Below are 17436 nucleotides of genomic sequence, written 5' to 3' on the forward strand. Positions count from 1 at the left end.
CCACTATTACCACTCAAATCCCTTAATCAGAAACTATAATTTCTTTTCTTTCTTTGAGAACCGGGAGAATCTTAGGCTGACGTCCACACTGATCCTGTAAAGTCCTTAAGAATTCGAGTTTTCTGTGTAACTAAGAATTCGAAATACAGTTTTTGTCCTTTCTTTTTTATCAGTAATGAACTTCGGATTTTTTTTGTTGTCGACCAAAAAAAGAAAAAAAAAACTTGATTTTTACGTGTGTGTTTTTGTATGAGGGCCTTAGCCCACATTGAACGTATCATTACTCTATTGGCCCAGTAAGAAGCTTCTGTCTGATAGGGAGGTGCCGAGGTGTTAGAAAAGTAGGTCTTCACAAGAAAAGTCAGCTACTTTTATTTCCAAGTCAACTCGTCCAATTTTAAGACAAAACAAAATACAGCTGGTGGTTACAACCAAACTCGAAAGTCGAAACGGAATTAAAAATTTTTTTTTATAATTTTTTTAAAACCTTTTCTGAAACGGAATTAAGATCTTTGTTGTGACTTTTAATATAAACCTTAGAAAATAAAATAGCGAATTAACCAAAAAAATTAAAATAGCGAAACCAATTTGATAATCCATAATTATAGAACGAGTGTGAATAATAACAACTCTCAAAGTAACAGCAAAAGTAGCAATAACAAAATTGAAAAAAAGAAAGAAAAAAAGAACATAAAACAGAAAGTACAGTGATAGGTTTGATAATGTAATTGCTAATTAATTGGCCTAATATATCAATTTAGTTCTTGTGATTTTGAGTGTAAATGTAATCGGTGTGAGCAACAAGGGTCCGTCTAGTTAAACATTCTTCTTCTCCAAGTCCTTTGCAGCTTTCTTCTTCAACCTTATCTCCTTCAATTTCCTACAGATATATAATAACAAAATATGCACGTCCTTGTAAATTACTTTTGGTATATTACAAAAGAATCAACTACACGAATTCATATATTAAAGGACCATGCATGCAAACTTTTTTGGGGTTTTATTGTTACTTTAGATTCTTAGATGAAAGCTCATATTGACTAATCTAGGTGTATGCACTTTCATATATATATGAAAATTTAATCTAGAATCGATCATATATTCATATGTACTCTTTCCTTGCCATTTGCTAATGCGTGGAAATATGATGAGTTTAATTTTTTTTTTTGTAAGTGATATTAAAAAAAAAAAAACTACTTTTTGTAGTAAAAAATATTCCGGATCATTTCACCCATGTCTCCCTTGATCTGACACTAGTTTTAAAGTGTAAATCATCTATACAGAGATTCCATATTGCAAATATGTTTTGAGTTGCAATATCCTGAATGAAGAAAAAATAAAGAAGTTAACAAACCTTGACGGTGTCTTCTCTGGAAGAAGCGGTGGTCATCGTCGGCGTCAGCCGGGCTGCGTAGGTTAGCGTTGAACAGAGAAGAAGAGCCATGATTATAATGGTTGTGATTTTAGTCATATTGATGTGTTAAGAAGAGAGAGAGAGAGAGAATTATTGTTAGATGTGAGGATGAATAGAAGATGAAGTCAGTTAGGTGAATTTATAGAGAAACACGAGTTGACAAACAGCGAGATGCTGCCAAATGTGAACCATAGGAACCTGTAAAGGGTATATATATTTTTATTTCTTTTGAACGGCGTAAAGGGTATATTTACAATTCGTATATATCGCTCATATTAATCGAATTTAAATTTAGATTTTGTTAGTTTTAATTAAGTAAGAAGATGCGCTTTTAGTCTTTTATTCATGGCTTGTGAGATTATTTCTTGGTCCTACTAAATTATTTGATACTATTTTGTGTGTGTGAATGATGGCTCAAAAAAGCGAATATCATGTGACAGGCAAAAAAAGGTGATCGGTGGATTAGCTCAAAGACATTTTTATTTAAATTATATCGGAAAGTGTTTCAGTAAAACATGAGTGGGGTTATTAACTATATGATTATATGAATGTTTTAACGCGAACATAGTTTTATTCGTTGTTGGGCGCACAGCCGACCTAAGATGTATAATATATACTCTGAAACTTGATTGATCAGAGTCAAAATATATACTTATATATAAGATAATTGTGTGTATTAGAAAAGAAGAAACAAATTATTTGAAGGTTGAATTTGTTGGTGGTGGATATATATATGAATGGAAAAGATTCACCTAATGAATAATGATTCTCACGTGCAGCTGAATGTAAAGAAGACTTGTGGAAAATTAAGTGATGTAATAATAATAATTGACCAAGAAATAGTTGTTTTACTAAATCAACAATTATCAAAACAGTTAATACTGTAGTTTTGGTGATATTCTAGAATGCCGTAGAAGTTAGAACCTCATAACCTCATCTCACGTCATAGTTGAATTGCTGTTTTTGTTTGTTTTGATGACCTAAAGTAGATTGGAACTAATATCAAAATAAGCATTTGTATCATATGTTGGTCAATTGTTTAAAATCTATGGATGATAATATTGCCTGAAAGAAGAATAAATTAGCTGATATAATCTTCAAAATTCGGTCAAAAGAATAGGAAAAGAGCTTAGCAAAGTCTGCTTTCTGTTTCAAACCTATATTGAATATTAATTCCATTCACATCTCATATGTATGCGAGACAACTTTTTTTCTAACCATTTTATTTTACCCCAGTCATGTCGTCTAAGTAAATTTACAGACCAATTTATTTGAATTTTTGTCTACGAGATTGGATTATTCACTGATTTTTTTTTTATTGATCGTATTTTGAAATTAAAGTATGATTTCTAAAAAGCCCCTTTTTCTTTAAGTCTGTAAAACCATTATTTCGAAGGAGTTTTACCGTTATGACAAAATAAAACGAAGAATATTTTATTGATGAAGTTCATCTTCCCAAACCGAAAGTTTAAAGAAGAAAGGCATTTTCAATTGCTGATTGATTAAGTAACCCAACATTCTTCGGTCAAGATCCAAACTCCAAAATATTCGTGATTATCTTTCTTTTTATAAAACAAGTAAACAACGAACAAAGAGTATTCTTCTTGGGATATTAGTAATGCTCTGTTTTTTTTTGTTGCCATGTTTTCAAATACTAAAGATTCTCTTCTTACCATATTTTTTGATATTTTCAATAGTACAATGCTCAATATTTATTAGTATTAACATCTTTGAAATGGGTCGAATACCACTTATTTTTTTTTTTCTATAACTCACACACAGAGTTCCAATGTGGTGACTATTTTTATATATCAGAAGATGCTCCTGAGTCCTGGCTATCTTTGTTGTTTTGTTTTTGAAAAACGTTATTTAATTATAGTTTTTGGAAAACCTTATTTAATTATAGACGTTTATTAAGAATCAAACTCCATGAATATACATTCTGTATATGGTACGTTGAATTTAGTGAGAATAGAAAGTTCTTAAAAAAAGATTTTTTTTTTCATCTTTTTTTTTACTCTTCTAGATTGATTTAGATGACTATTTAAGGTCACGCCAAATTGTAATAATTGATTTAATATTCAATGGTCAATATATATACGTGAGAACAATTAAAACCACAAGAAAAGTGAAGAAAATTAAATGCTTATCCCAAATCCAAATTGATTAATATAAAGTTTTATAGATGATTGTCACAATGAGAATTTATGAGCAAATCCTGACCTTTTTAATTTGACAGCGACTTTCTTGAGTTGTATATATGCCTTTTGAAATATATTTTTTCATACGGAAATTATACTTCAACAATATAGATGTATCAATGCTTAAAACAGTAACCAGTAAAACATTTTATGTCTATTTTCGGCCATATTCTTCTTTGTTCCATCTACAATTTTTAGCATCGTAACATATTCTATTACTTTCAATCCGAATTTACATAGATACTCTACATAATCATTGAAAATAATGATATATAAAGTGGGAACTGAAGTTAAACGATGTTTTAATCTCACTTAATAACAGATATACAAATTCATCGTTTCATTTTGTTGTAATCGGCTTCAGTCTGATGCAATATTCATGTCTGACTACTATTAACGGCACCATGAAATTCTAATATCCATTTTGTATTTTTATGGGTAAATGGCCCCGATTTTATAGAATCTATACCAATCATTCTGTGCCATGATCTATACTTCAAAAGATACGTATTGAAACTCCTGATTCACACAGACTTCACAATAATTGCAGCCCATGCATGTGTTGAAACTCCCTCTTCACAACGTGTGGTTGATAATTATAAAATCAATAGAGAGTGAGAGATATTAAGTAAAAAGGGCCCATATTTACATCCATCAAGGATGTGAAGATCATCTTCTGGCATGTTTGGTAAACAGCCAATGAATTGCGATCATCCATTTAATAGTGAAAAAACTAAATAACAATAAACAAATAAAAGTTGATGAAATTTTGTTCTCCAAATTATCTCCAATATTGGCCTTCAACAATTCGTTCGGTGTTACATCGTCGAAGCTCTAATGTCGCAAAATAGCTACTCTATGGCCGCAAGCTTATATCAATATATGGATTCTCGGCTAAAAAGTGAGAGTTCTATAAATAAATATTTTTGGGTCTGGATCGAGAAATCGTCTCGAACATTTTGTCAGGAAATGCTGGCAAAAGGACAAATCAAAAGCATTTTTGGGAATAATGTTAATTTGTAACCACAACTTTAATTTGTTTATCACATGACTCGTGGGGTTAAATAGGAAAGCGTATACAATCATTTTTTGAAAACACCAGTTTGCATGTGAACACGAGGATCATATATTGGTACAATTAGTAAGACGTTCACATTGGTCAACATTGAGGGAGTCGAATTATAGAAGATTTGATAACGATGGTCTACGTTCTGAAGAAAATGAAAAGAGAAAACTTATCGACACCATGATAGTTCAGACTTCAGTGTTTGGATAGTTTCGATCGGCTTATTAATAGTTATCTTTCCTAATAAAAAAGAGAGTGAACTATTAATTCCGAAAAATATTAATTAAGAAAATAATAACTCAAAAACTATGCTATATATGTCTTTATACGGTATTTATCCGGACGATTAGAAAAAGAAATTTTATTTCGTCGACAAATTATGCGATTTCAAATAACTAATTTCAATTGTGATTGAAAAAAGCACATAAATAAATTACAGCTTTTATACGAATTTGATGCAAATTTTTTTTTTTTTAATAACTAGGCCTCTACTTACTAGATTTAGAACCGGGTTACATTATATTCGGATGCTGAGTTGAACGTGTCGAACATAAAGTTATTTATATATTTGGTTTAGAGATGTCCAACCGGCCAACCCGCATTCAAGTAGCCCGATTTAATGCGGGTTTAAATTTTTTTCGGGTCTGGCGGGCTGGCCCATTATAAGCTGCGGTTCCAAATTGATGTGTCTAAATCCGATCCGCGTATACTCTACAGGTTTGCGGGCTGGCCCGCGAGTTCATACTTTCTTCTTCATCTTAAAGTTTTTATGACATTTAGACTTATAGAATCAGAAAATCTGCAAGAGAAGAATAAAGTTTGCTCGTAACTGAATCACAATATGCATAAGAAACAAAACTAAAGAAAATTCTTGTCTAAATAAATTCGATAAATAAATAAACGAATTCGATAAACCTCTTATACAAAACTCCTTGTCCTAGGATGCTATAAGATTCGAAAAATTAATTTAATGTAAAAATAGCGACTTAGTTTTCAAAAGCAAATAAATGAATTACAAATAATGATACACATCAAAACTGATAATTTAAGCTAGAGAACCATCAAGATACAAGCAACAAGACATTCACATATAAAATCAAAGAAAAAAAGATGAACAAAGCTTATTTATTAGTCCAGCGTACAAACAAATATAATTCTCAAGCAAAACTATTTATTGTCAATTCAAGATTTAAGCGATTCTAAATTACCTTTGCATCACTGCAGACAAAATAAAAACCACGTCCGTGATATAACCGATGAGCAAAACCAACAAAAAAAAACAAACTTATGACAATAAACTAAAATTAAAACCCTAAAAAAAATTAGTTTTTAGTTGAGAAGACAACGACCAGATGTTCTCCCAAATTCAAAAATCCAATCACAGAATTTGAATCGAATATAAAACACATACCAGTTTGATGATTCCTTGATCTCATTAAAATGAAGCCATCACAAAGCCCAACAGCTGAATTGTGTGACTCTATTAGGCTTCGATTCACTCCATGAAACTACTATTTCGAACTTCACCAATCAAAGATGACAAAATACTTCACTTTTTTATCTTAACAAGAAAACATCAAATCCTGCGGGTTGGACCGCAAATCCGTGGATCCACTCTGACCCGACCCGCAAAAACCCAACTTCCATGCGGGTTTGGACTACGAAACCCGCTTTTTATTTAAACAAATTTTATGAAGCCCAAACCCGTAACGCTGCGGTTCTACTTGGGCCGAACCCGTGGGCCAGAGCCCTGACACCTCTAATTTGGTTTGTAGATCAACATATCGAATCTATAGAACTTTTTTGATGATTTATTTTTTTTTAAAATTGATGCATTATATATATTAAACTAAAAGGAGGCAAGAGTTTACAAAAGTTACGTTCTAGTAACAGCCCATAAGCTAAAAGAATAAAAGAGAACCGAGTGATAAAGAATCCATGGCCGATTCCTAGTAAAAGAAATGGTCGATGATTGAGAAGACTTATAAAAGTCTAGCCGATAACTTTTTTCGAGCAGAAAGAGATCAATGGAGCGAGAACCAAAGCTGCATGCACTCACTCACTTGCCTTGATCAGATTCTAATGACGTACTGAAGAAATTCAATTCCGGATATATAATTGTGTCAATTTTCCTCCTTTTGCTTTTGGTGAAGAAACCGAAAACCAAGCCATCATTGCCACATATTTTTCTTCTAAAAATAATCTCCATAAGTATTTATAGAACTTCAGCTTATTCATGAAGAAGATCATTTCTCTACACTCAAATTTCAATAACAATGCATGATCGAGTAGATCATAAATCTTTTGAGTTTTTATTTTTTCTTTGTTTGGCCAAGAAATCTTTTGTGTTTTTAAGATACACAAATACTTTGAGAAAAATAATATTTTAACTTTAAATGGGCTGAGAAACGAGAACCCTAACTTACGCAATAAATATCTAAAGATCGATAAGAAATAAGTATTGAACTTCTGGGTCTTCACTAACTGAAAGCCCAATCACACGCACATAAGACTACACACAACTATTTTGTTTTAGCAAAAAAGTAATTGCTTTTTGCTTAACATTTGTTCCACTTTTGTTCATTGTCTGAGTTCGTAACTATTGGTCAGTTTTAAAGAAAAAAAAGTTGTAACTTTTGGTTAAAAATAACTTTATATTATTATATTATTAATATTTTTTTTAAAGGGTTAAAGTGGTCGTCCACATGAACATGGTGATCCCCAACAAACTCGAAACAAGTACTATAAAGTTGGAAGAGTTTGATAATTAAGCCGTGAGCTTTTTAGTTTTATTGTATTCCTTAAGAAGGGCCTCTTTAAAACTGCTTTGCTGTTAAGAAAACTACCATGAAGAATATTCTCTCTCCCGTCCTTTTTTGGTATTAATAATCAGCGATGATCATAGACTCATAGTAATCATAAATCAAATTAGTTCCTCGGTCATTAAGAAACTTAAGTACACACACGTAAGCGTAAAATATAGAGTAATAGAGACCATCGAAATTAAAGATTTGAAAGACATATCTTTACATAATTAAAAACTTCGGACCGTCGATTTTTTGGAATATATTATGTTAACTTGTCTAACTTTGTTTGAAAACAAGCCATAATAACATCGATTAAATCATAGTTAATTGAATTTAAAGTTGACGATTACTTTTTTGGGATATAAATTCATGATAACTTTACTAATTAGATTAGATTAGATACAGAGTCCTTTTCTTTTGCCACTTTACTAACAATTTTATATGTCACCTAAATAATTCATCATTTTGATTTTAAATACAATGATATGCATGCATGTATATATACTCAGGTAAACCACCATTTTGATTATATTAGCGTATACATATATACTTTTTATTTCTATATGATATACTTTTTCATCGTTTCTGGTCCATGACTTTATCTTCTGTCTCAAAACGTAGATTTCACTAACTATATTTGCGGTTACATATACCAGAAAAGAAAGGAATCTTAACAAACAAAAGAAAACATATGCTTTCCATTCAACTTTAACAACGAGCTAGGTTTATACATGCACATGTTGTCACAACAAAGAACACGGCAAACAAAAATAAAACACAAAAATATACAATAAAATATATAGTATTACAAGAATTTGACTAGTGTTAAACCCAAAAAAAAATCTGGCTAATAGGACTATTACGAAAATAACACCTTTTTGTTGTGAAAACTTAGAAACTTTATTAATCACTGGAATGTATATATAGAGTACATAGGGAATCTAGGTTAAGTACAATGCCCTGATGGGCCTAATGGGCCGGTATAAGAGTCCATATATGATATGTGTTATAACACTCCCCCTTGGACGAGTGAACCGGGTCAGCTACTCAATCGGGATCTCGATAATGCGCTGGGGAATGTTGCCTCATTAAAACCTTACCAGGAAAAACCCAGTGGGACAAAACCATGGTGAAGGAAAAAGAGTACAACACGCATCACTCCCCCTGATTGTAGCATCACTGCAGATCTCTAAGTCTATACATTCCTATCTGTTTGACGAGCTTCCGGTGTGTTGAAGTAGGCAATGATTTGGTGAAGAGGTCAGCTGAATTCTCACTGGATCGGACCTGCTGAACGCTGAGAGTGCCGTCCTTCTGCCAGTCTGAGGTTGAGAAGAACTTCGGTAGAATGTGCTTCGTCCGATCTCCTTTGATATATCCTTCCTTGAGCTGAGCTATGCATGCCGCGTTGTCTTCATACATCACCGTGGGCTGTGTGTCTTCGTCCATACCACAATCTCTGCGGATGTGCTGAGTCATGGAGCGCAGCCAGACGCATTCCCTACTAGCCTCATGAATGGCTAGGATTTCAGCATGGTTTGATGAAGTGGCAGTGAGTGTCTGCTTCATTGATCTCCAAGAGATGGCTGTTCCTCCATGCGTAAAAACGTAGCCAGTTTGAGACTTGGCAGTGTGCGGATCTGATAGATATCCTGCATCGGCGAAGCCGACTAACCCATCTTTATTTTGGTTAGTATAGAAGAGTCCTAAGTCTTGAGTACCTCGAAGGTATCTTAGGAGATGTTTTATACCGTTCCAGTGCCTCTAAGTTGGAGATGAACTATATCGAGCGAGGAGGTTCACGGCGAAACATATGTCTGGTCTAGTGTGACTAGCCAGGTACATTAACGCTCCTACATCACTGAGGTATGGCTTTTCAGGACCAAGGATTTCTTCATCATCCTATTTGGGACCAAGAGGGTCATCACTTAAGCTTCTAACTACCATTGGGCTGGTCAATGGGTGAGCTTGGTCCATATTAAATCGCTTGAGTACCTTTTCGATATAAGCCGATTGATGCACAAGGATTCCTCCTTTGATGTACTCAAGTTGTAATCCCAAACAGTACTTTGTTTTGCCTAGGTCTTTCATTTCGAATTCTGCTTTTAAGCAGTCGACTGTTTGGGAGATCTCACCAGATGTTCCGAGGATGTTTAGATCATCCACGTATACTGCTATGATTACAAATCCTTTGTTTGAGTACTTCTTGATGAAGATGCATGGACTGATGGGGTCATTTTTGTAGCCTTCTTTGATGAGGTAATCGCTGAGGCGGTTGTACCACATACGCCCACTTTGTTTCAGTCCATACAAGGATTTGTTCAGCCTGATGCAGTATTGATCTCGAGATGCATTTTTGTCTTTTAGTTCAATGCCATCTGGGAGTCTCATATATATTTCGTTGTCCAGGGGCCCATAGAGATATGCGGTTACAACATCCATTAACCGCAGATCAAGATTTTCTCTTATGGCCAGACTTATGAGGAATCGGAATGTTGTTGCATCCACCACTGGAGAATAAGTCTCCTCATAATCGATTCCGGGTCTCTGTGAGAATCCTTGTGCTACAAGCCGTGCTTTGTATCGAACGACTTCACCGAGTTCGTTCCTTTTGCGCACAAAGACCCATTTGTGGCCCACTGGCTTGATGTGTGATGGGGTCCGGATGATCGGACCGAACACGTTTCTGAGTTTGAGACTCTTTAACTCCACGTTTATGGCTTCTTTCCATTTTAGCCAATCTGTTCGATGTGTACACTGTGTTATTGACGTGGGTTCTAGATCCTCTTGCGTGAGCGCAACATCAAGTGCTACTTTGTATGCAAAGAGTGCATTTAAGTCGACTTCTTTTCGATTCCATTGTATTCCGGACATATTGTAATTGATGGAGATCTCATTGTTATCTTCTGAACCTGGAGATTCGGCGTCCCGAACTTCCATTGAGGGTTCATTAGATTGAGTCTCAGCCGCGGCTATGTCCGATATTGCAGGAATCCCGGTTTCGGTTATTGCACATTTCTTTGATTTCCGGGGATTCTTATCTTTGGAACCGAGAGGTCTGCCCCGTTTGAGACGTGGTGCAGACTCTGTAGCAACTTGGGTCTGTCCCGTTGGGACAACTACTCGTACTGGTGCTTTACAAGCTGGGATGTACGATTTGGTTACTTTGGTTGGGTCAGCAAAGGAATCTGGCAATTGATTAGCTAGCTTTTGATAATGAATAATCTTTTGGATCTCTGAATCACATTCTAGGTTCCGAGGATCTTGCCAATTTAATGATGTTTGATTCCATGAAAGATCTTTGACCAGCTTGTTTGTCTCACCACCTAAAGAGGGATATACCGATTCATCGAATTGGCAATCCGCATATCTGGCCTTGAAGAGATCTCCAGTGGTTGGCTCGAGATATCTTATGATGGTGGGAGAGTCAAAACCAACATATATTCCCATCCTTCTTTGAGGTCCCATTTTGGTTCGATGTGGTGGAGCAATGGGTACATATACTGAACACCCAAATGTTTTGAGATGGGAGATGTCTGGCTCATGACCCGAGAGTAGTTGGGATGGGGAATATTTGTGTTCACTAGATGGCCGGATGTGTATGAGTTCAGCAGCATGTAATACTGCATGTCCCCATGCTGAGGCCGGGAGCTTTGATCTCATGAGTAATGGTCGGGCTATCCATTGAATGCGTTTAATGAATGATTCAGCCAATCCATTTTGAGTATGGACATGTGCTACAAGATGTTCCACGGTTACCCCCATGGCCATACAGTAGTCATTAAACGCTTGTGAGGTAAATTCACCAGCATTGTCAAGGCGGATAGTCTTTAGTGGGAAGTCAGGGAAATGGGCCCGCAATTTTATGATTTGGGCCAAGAACCTAGCGAAGGCTTGGTTCCGAGAGGACAAGAGACAAACATATGACCAACGGGTCGATGCGTCTATAAGGACCATGAAGTACCGGAATGGTCCGGAAGATGGATGTATAGGTCCACAGATATCGCCCTGGATTCTTTCTAGGAAATGAAGTGTTTGTTTAGAGATTTTAACTGGTGAAGGCCGAGTGATCAATTTGCCTTGAGAACAAGCTGTGCACATGAGGTGTTGAGGATAAGCTCGGTTTTCTTTGAGGGTATGCCCTTGAGAGTTTTGAATTAGTTTACGCATCATATTTGCACCGGGATGACCGAGCCGGTCGTGCCAAATAGTATAATCAGTAAACCGGGCTTTGAGAGTGGTATTAGCTTCAATCATACTGACTTTAGCATGGTAAAGTCCAGTAGAGAGCGCGGATATGGTTTCGAGGATTTGTTTATGGCCGTCTACGGTTTTAGTGACTAGGAGGGATTCTTTGTTCCCTTGACCTTGGGTTTCTATGTGGAAACCATTCTGTCTTATATCCTTGAAGCTCAGAAGATTTCTCTTCGAACTAGGAGAATATAGAGCATCTGGTATTTCAAGTTGTGTGCCATTTGATAGCAACACATAGGCATGGCCATATCCTTCGATAAGGTTTGAGGGACCCGCGATGGTGCTAATATTTGCGGTTTGATAGGTTAGGTTTATGAAGTAACTTTTGTTTCTTAAGATAGTGTGGCTGGATCCACTATCTACGACTATGGTTTCTATTTGCTGGTGTGCTTCATTATGAATAGAAGATAGAATTCAGTATTGAGGAATTCAGAAAATGTGATAAATCATAAAGTAAAGCAGTGTCTGAGAATAAAGGCAAATGGAAAAAAAAATGAAACAAATCCCAAAATGAAAAAAATAAAGAACAAAATCAAATTGTATCAGAGTTTCAGATGATTGAATTAATCGAGAAGATCAGCTGTTTCATAGTCCATGGGGTCGGTCTGCTCGTTTGTGGTGTTCTCATCATCAAGGAAGTCGTCACCTTCCAGGTTAGCAGCATCGACTGGCTGAGTCATGTTGGCTTCAGCAGGAGCTTTTCCGTACTTCTGGTATAGATCGCAGTGGATCTTGGGGGTGCGACATTGCTTTGTTGGGTGGTTGAACATCCCACATCTGGTACAAGCAGAGTGATCGGGGTTGGTGTGGCGGGTCGGCTTGGTGATGCCTCGACCACGACCAGGACCATAACTGAGGTTAGGTCGGTTGCCACGACCATGTCCGCGTCCACGTCTTCCACGTCCATGTCCTCGGCCATTACCACGTCCATTACCACGTCCACGGCGGTGATCTGAGGATCTATCGGGTTGAACATGGTAGGACTCTTGACGAGAAGCTGGGACAGGAGCCGATCCCGGGGGCCTCATAGCGCTGTTCCTCATAAGCAGCTGGTTATTCTTCTCAGCGAGGAGAAGACAGGACAACAAGTCTTCGTACAATGTGTGTTTCATTGCACGGTATTGTTGTTGGAGCACAACATTCTCTGTGCTGAATGTGGATAATGTTTTCTCGAGAAGATCATTATCTGTCACATCCTCGCCACAGAGTTTCCGGATGGCAACAATACGAAAGAGTTCGTTGTTGTAATCATCTACGGATTTGTAGTCCTGGAACCGAAGGTTCTTCCAGTCGAAATCTGCCTGAGGCAACTGGACCATTTTTTGATGGTCATATCGCTTTTTCAGCGCTTGCCACAATTCAAGTGGATTCTCAAGAGTGAGATATTGCTGCTTAAGGCTCGGGGCCAGATGATGGCGTATGTGACATATCGCCTGAGACTGTCCCTTACGGGATGCGGTGTTACCGTCGGTAATACACGCATCGAGTTCTTTCGATGCAAGGAACAAGCGCATGTCTAGGGCCTACTCGAGGTAGTTATCCCCGGAGACGTGAAGGGCCTCGAATTCACATTTCTGAATGTTTGACATCTGAAACATGAGATTGATTTTGTTAGGGATTGTTTTGAGAAAATTTTGAATGCTGATGATGAAACTTTCTATTTTGAGAATATTTCTATTTTAAGAAAGTTTCTAAATTTGGAAAGTTTCTAATTTGGGTAATTTTCTAAATGAGGAAAGTTTCTATGTCGGGAAAATTTCTATATGAGGAAAGTTTTTATATGAGGAAACTTTCTATTAGAGGGAACTTTCTCGGAAATAGTAAATTTTAAAGGGTATGGTTTTAGTTACCCCGAACATGATGTCGGTTTAATAGCTGTGATTTAATCGGTTAAAGCCGAATATAATTTCGGTTAATGAGAACCAGGTTTAGCCGGTTTTAGGCGGTTTAGGAGGAACCCTAGGGGAGCCGAATATGATTAGGGTTTTATCTAGGGTTTTAACGGTTTGGAAAACATATTTTGGATGTGATTTCGAGATCTATAGGATCTGTGGTCGATGGTTTTAATAATTTCACAAGGACAACAAAGAAATCACGTGAAAATGACTAGGGTTTAAGCATTATGACTTACGATTTTGAAGATTACAAAATCGTGAATCAAGCTTAGGATTTAGGGTTGATTTTCTTAGTTTATTCAATCAAGTGTTTCAAGCAAGAGAATCAACAATCAAAATAAGCTGCAACAAGCTTATTAAACATGAAGAAAATCGAATAGGTTTATGCCATAAACATGGCCAAAAACGGTTGTTAGGTTTTTGTAGATTAGGGTTTTATAAAACGAGTTTAAAACCTTTGAACATGCATAAACTTGTAATTTAAACAATCAATCAACAAGTTATCAATCAATCATCAGAGTATCAAACACTTTCAATCAATTAGAGATCGATTTTTTTTTTTTTTTATAGGGTTTTGAAGTGTTTAAACAACAGGTTCTATGGCTCTCAGTTTTAGAAGATACCTTTTCCACCTTTGGATTTCTGACAGGCTAATGAAACTGGGAGCTAATAGACCTCAGTTAGCCGCTACAAATTCCAAGGATTGATCACCAAAACTGGAGAAGCTGCTGATTGAAGAAGGAAAAACTCGGATCTGGTTTTTTTTTTCGGTTGATCGTCGTGTACTGTAAGTGTGCGTGAGGGCGCGTCCGACGTTGGATCGACAAACGGTTTTCACCAGTAGATTCGTCTCGTCGAGGGCTTCGATTTGATATGTAGATCGTCTTCTGGTTCCTCACGGTTTGGAAGATATGCGTCTTTTAAGTTTCGACTTGCTTTTAGGGTTTTGGTGGTGGCCGGATTTATTAGGGTTTTTCGCTCAGAGAGTCTTATCGTGCTGATAACGTGTTGTGAAAACTTAGAAACTTTATTAATCACTGGAATGTATATATAGAGTACATAGGGAATCTAGGTTAAGTACAATGCCCTGATGGGCCTAATGGGCCGGTATAAGAGTCCATATATGATATGTGTTATAACACTTTTATAGTTATTTACCAATTAATTTATTTTTTAGCAAGCACAATACAGTACATTTGATTAAAAACTCTATCACATATACAACAAGAAACTGTTGCATTCACACACCTCCTCTTTCTATCTGGAACTCTAAATTTTTTCCTCTCTTTCTCTCTAAAATAGCTAAAAACACACTAACAAAAATCTCTCCTTCAAACATTCTCAAATCAGATTCACTAAACAAACCATGATACTGAGGTTCATATAAGAACTAATATTAATTATGAAGTATCCTTGAGTCTTTGTACATGTCAGACTAATTAGTCACACCATTATATGTGCTTAGATGTTTCAAGTGATCTCCAGTCTTGACAAACATATATCGATATTCACATACTTTCTTAATCCATTTGCTTTCTATCTCTCCCAGGCCACATTTAAAATTTAATAAAGTACTTCACTATTAACTAGTCATTCACTCAATTTTTTATTTTTTTTGGTCGACAGATTGTCATTCACTTAAAACCCCTGTTCAAAAACTCGGCCGCTTAGCCGCCTAGTCGGTCGCCTAGGCGCTAGGTGATGGGTGATCGCCCCGACTAGGTGCTAGGCGACGGTTCTAGGCAGTTCTCCGATTTTTCACCGCTTAAGACCGCCTTGGACCGTCTAAAACCGCCTAAAACCGCTTAAATCCTATTAAAAAATAAATTTGTCGCCTAATTTTTAAAAATCAACCTAAAAAATTTCAAAATTTTAGAAATTGGCCCAATTTTATTAATAAAATTTCCATATTTTCTTTTGAAATCGGCCTAAAATCAGCCCAATTATTTTTCTTTCCCAATTAAAAACGACATCACATTCAATACTTTACCAATTAACGATTTTGACGACTTAATCCCTAATTAACAATTTCAATTCAACTAAATTACAATGAAATGAAATCAAAATCAAATATAAGCGAGTTTAAATTCCAAAATCATCTAAAAAAGATTAATATAAATAATTAAAAATTAAATATAATATAAATTAATCAAAAAATTAATCACCAATAAATCAGCGATTAATCACCGATTTTCGACCTAGGCGCTAGTCAGAACCCGTCCGCCCACCTACCGCCTAACAATTTTTTGAGCACTGCTTAAAACTGTTAATAGAGAGCTATTCTGTTAATTATAACAATATATGATTCCTAAAAAACATGTTCAAATGAGCAAATGATGTCTGGCTCTCTAAATTACTTTTGAGTTACATCTAATCCTATGCCAACACGTGTCCGACACTTTCCCACTACTCATGCGACTCATTTTCTCTTTCTTGGTCTTTCTCTTTTCTTTTGTCAAGAAAAGAAGAAGAAAGAGTTATTATTGTAAAAAAAAACAAAATTATTAGGAAAAAGTACCATCAATATTTTTACTACTGTCTGACCAAAATACCCTCATGTGGAGTCCATAAATATGGGGCTCCAACAATGCAATTCTTCCCTTTTCCCCTTCTAATCTCACTCACATCTCTACATTTAGAGAGATTGGTTTCTTTTAATTATCTTTCTTTTTTGTTTGTTTGAGCATTAAAACCATGATGTCTACTATATCTCCGGTTTTCTCATCTGAACCGTGTCTAATAAACCCTGCCCCAGCTTTCGAAACCGGGTTCACTCCATGGGACATTTCACACCTCTTCTCGGTCTTTGACACACCAATCGATCTAGTACCAGACAACGAAAGCCCTGTTTCGGATAATAATTATCTGAACCGGGCCAGTTCAGACATTGCTCCTACGGATAAAACCGATGATCGGAGGAAGAAACGGAAATTATCGAACCGGGAATCGGCTAAGCGGTCAAGGGTGAAGAAACAAAAGCACTTGGAGGAGATGAGTATCCAGCTAAACCAGCTCAAGATTGAGAACCGGGAACTAACGAACCAGCTTCGGTACGTTTTATACCATTGTGAACGAGCAAAGACGGAGAATGATCGTCTACGTTTGGAGAACCGTATTCTCCACGACAAGTTGTTGAACATCAGACAAGTTTTGATATTTTGTCAGATCGAACGCAGCTCAAACTGTGCCTCGTGGCCTTATGATAATAGTACTGTTGTTACGGTCCAACAGGATCCGTCGGTTATAACATGTTCTAGTTTGAGAACACCTTTGTAAAAATGTTTTTAAGAAATTGCATGGATGTCTTATAACGTTAGCAAACTAAACTTTCGATTTCTTATATATATTCCGTATGATTACAAAATTAATCATATTGCCGTGTTTAAACTTTTCAACAAAGAAAAGGGTTACTGGCAGAATGTGTCGAGAACTTTTTTTTCTTTTTCAACTGGTTCTTTTTTCACACTTTATTTTAATAACTTCGTTGAAATATAACTTTTATTTCATCATTTCGTATATATATATCCAAGATATAGCACAAATGATTTAGACCATTAGATGATAGTTAAATATTAATGTTTAACATTTGTAAGTCATATAAAGCTCTGACAATCGATTATATATTGATCAAGGTCTAGTTAAATCTTTGATCATCATTCCTCAAGGCTCAAGGTGAAAAATAAGAGAATTATGTTAGCAGAATTAGCCATATTTCAAGCATGAGATCTAAAACGTCACACAAGAAACATTCATGAGTTGTTTTGCATGAGATTCCATAGCTGGCTTTCTACAGATAAGA

The 17436-nt window shown here is 36.0% G+C and overlaps 2 protein-coding genes across 2 annotated transcripts; one reads left to right on the top strand and one right to left on the bottom strand.

The window, feature by feature from the left end:
• Positions 1-575: 575 nt before the first annotated feature.
• Positions 576-1521, bottom strand: LOC18021301 (phytosulfokines 3). The gene is made up of 2 exons (XM_006404040.2): positions 1355-1521; positions 576-880 (listed from the first exon to the last, which is right to left on the bottom strand). Exons 1-2 carry the CDS (start codon positions 1469-1471, stop codon positions 758-760), a joined length of 240 nt encoding a protein of 79 aa, XP_006404103.1. The 5' UTR covers positions 1472-1521; the 3' UTR covers positions 576-757.
• A 14738-nt stretch (positions 1522-16259) lies between these two features.
• On the top strand, positions 16260-16939 carry LOC18021302 (basic leucine zipper 4). Its single transcript, XM_006404041.2, has one exon. The coding sequence runs from the start codon at positions 16332-16334 to the stop codon at positions 16911-16913; it is 582 nt and encodes a 193-aa protein (XP_006404104.2). The 5' UTR covers positions 16260-16331; the 3' UTR covers positions 16914-16939.
• The last annotated feature ends 497 nt before the right edge of the window (positions 16940-17436 follow it).

The sequence above is a fragment of the Eutrema salsugineum genome, unplaced genomic scaffold (assembly GCF_000478725.1).
Source record: "Eutrema salsugineum unplaced genomic scaffold, Eutsalg1_0 scaffold_16, whole genome shotgun sequence".
Taxonomy (NCBI): domain Eukaryota; kingdom Viridiplantae; phylum Streptophyta; class Magnoliopsida; order Brassicales; family Brassicaceae; genus Eutrema; species Eutrema salsugineum.

Bases quoted from the DNA above. Each gene is read 5' to 3' on its own strand.
- LOC18021301 (XM_006404040.2), bottom strand. From the start codon at position 1,471: ATGACTAAAATCACAACCATTATAATCATGGCTCTTCTTCTCTGTTCA. The intron at 881-1,354 runs GTTTGTTAACTT...ATATATCTGTAG, and splicing joins CCAGAGAAGACACCGTCAAG to GAAATTGAAGGAGATAAGGT.
- LOC18021302 (XM_006404041.2), top strand. From the start codon at position 16,332: ATGATGTCTACTATATCTCCGGTTTTCTCATCTGAACCGTGTCTAATA.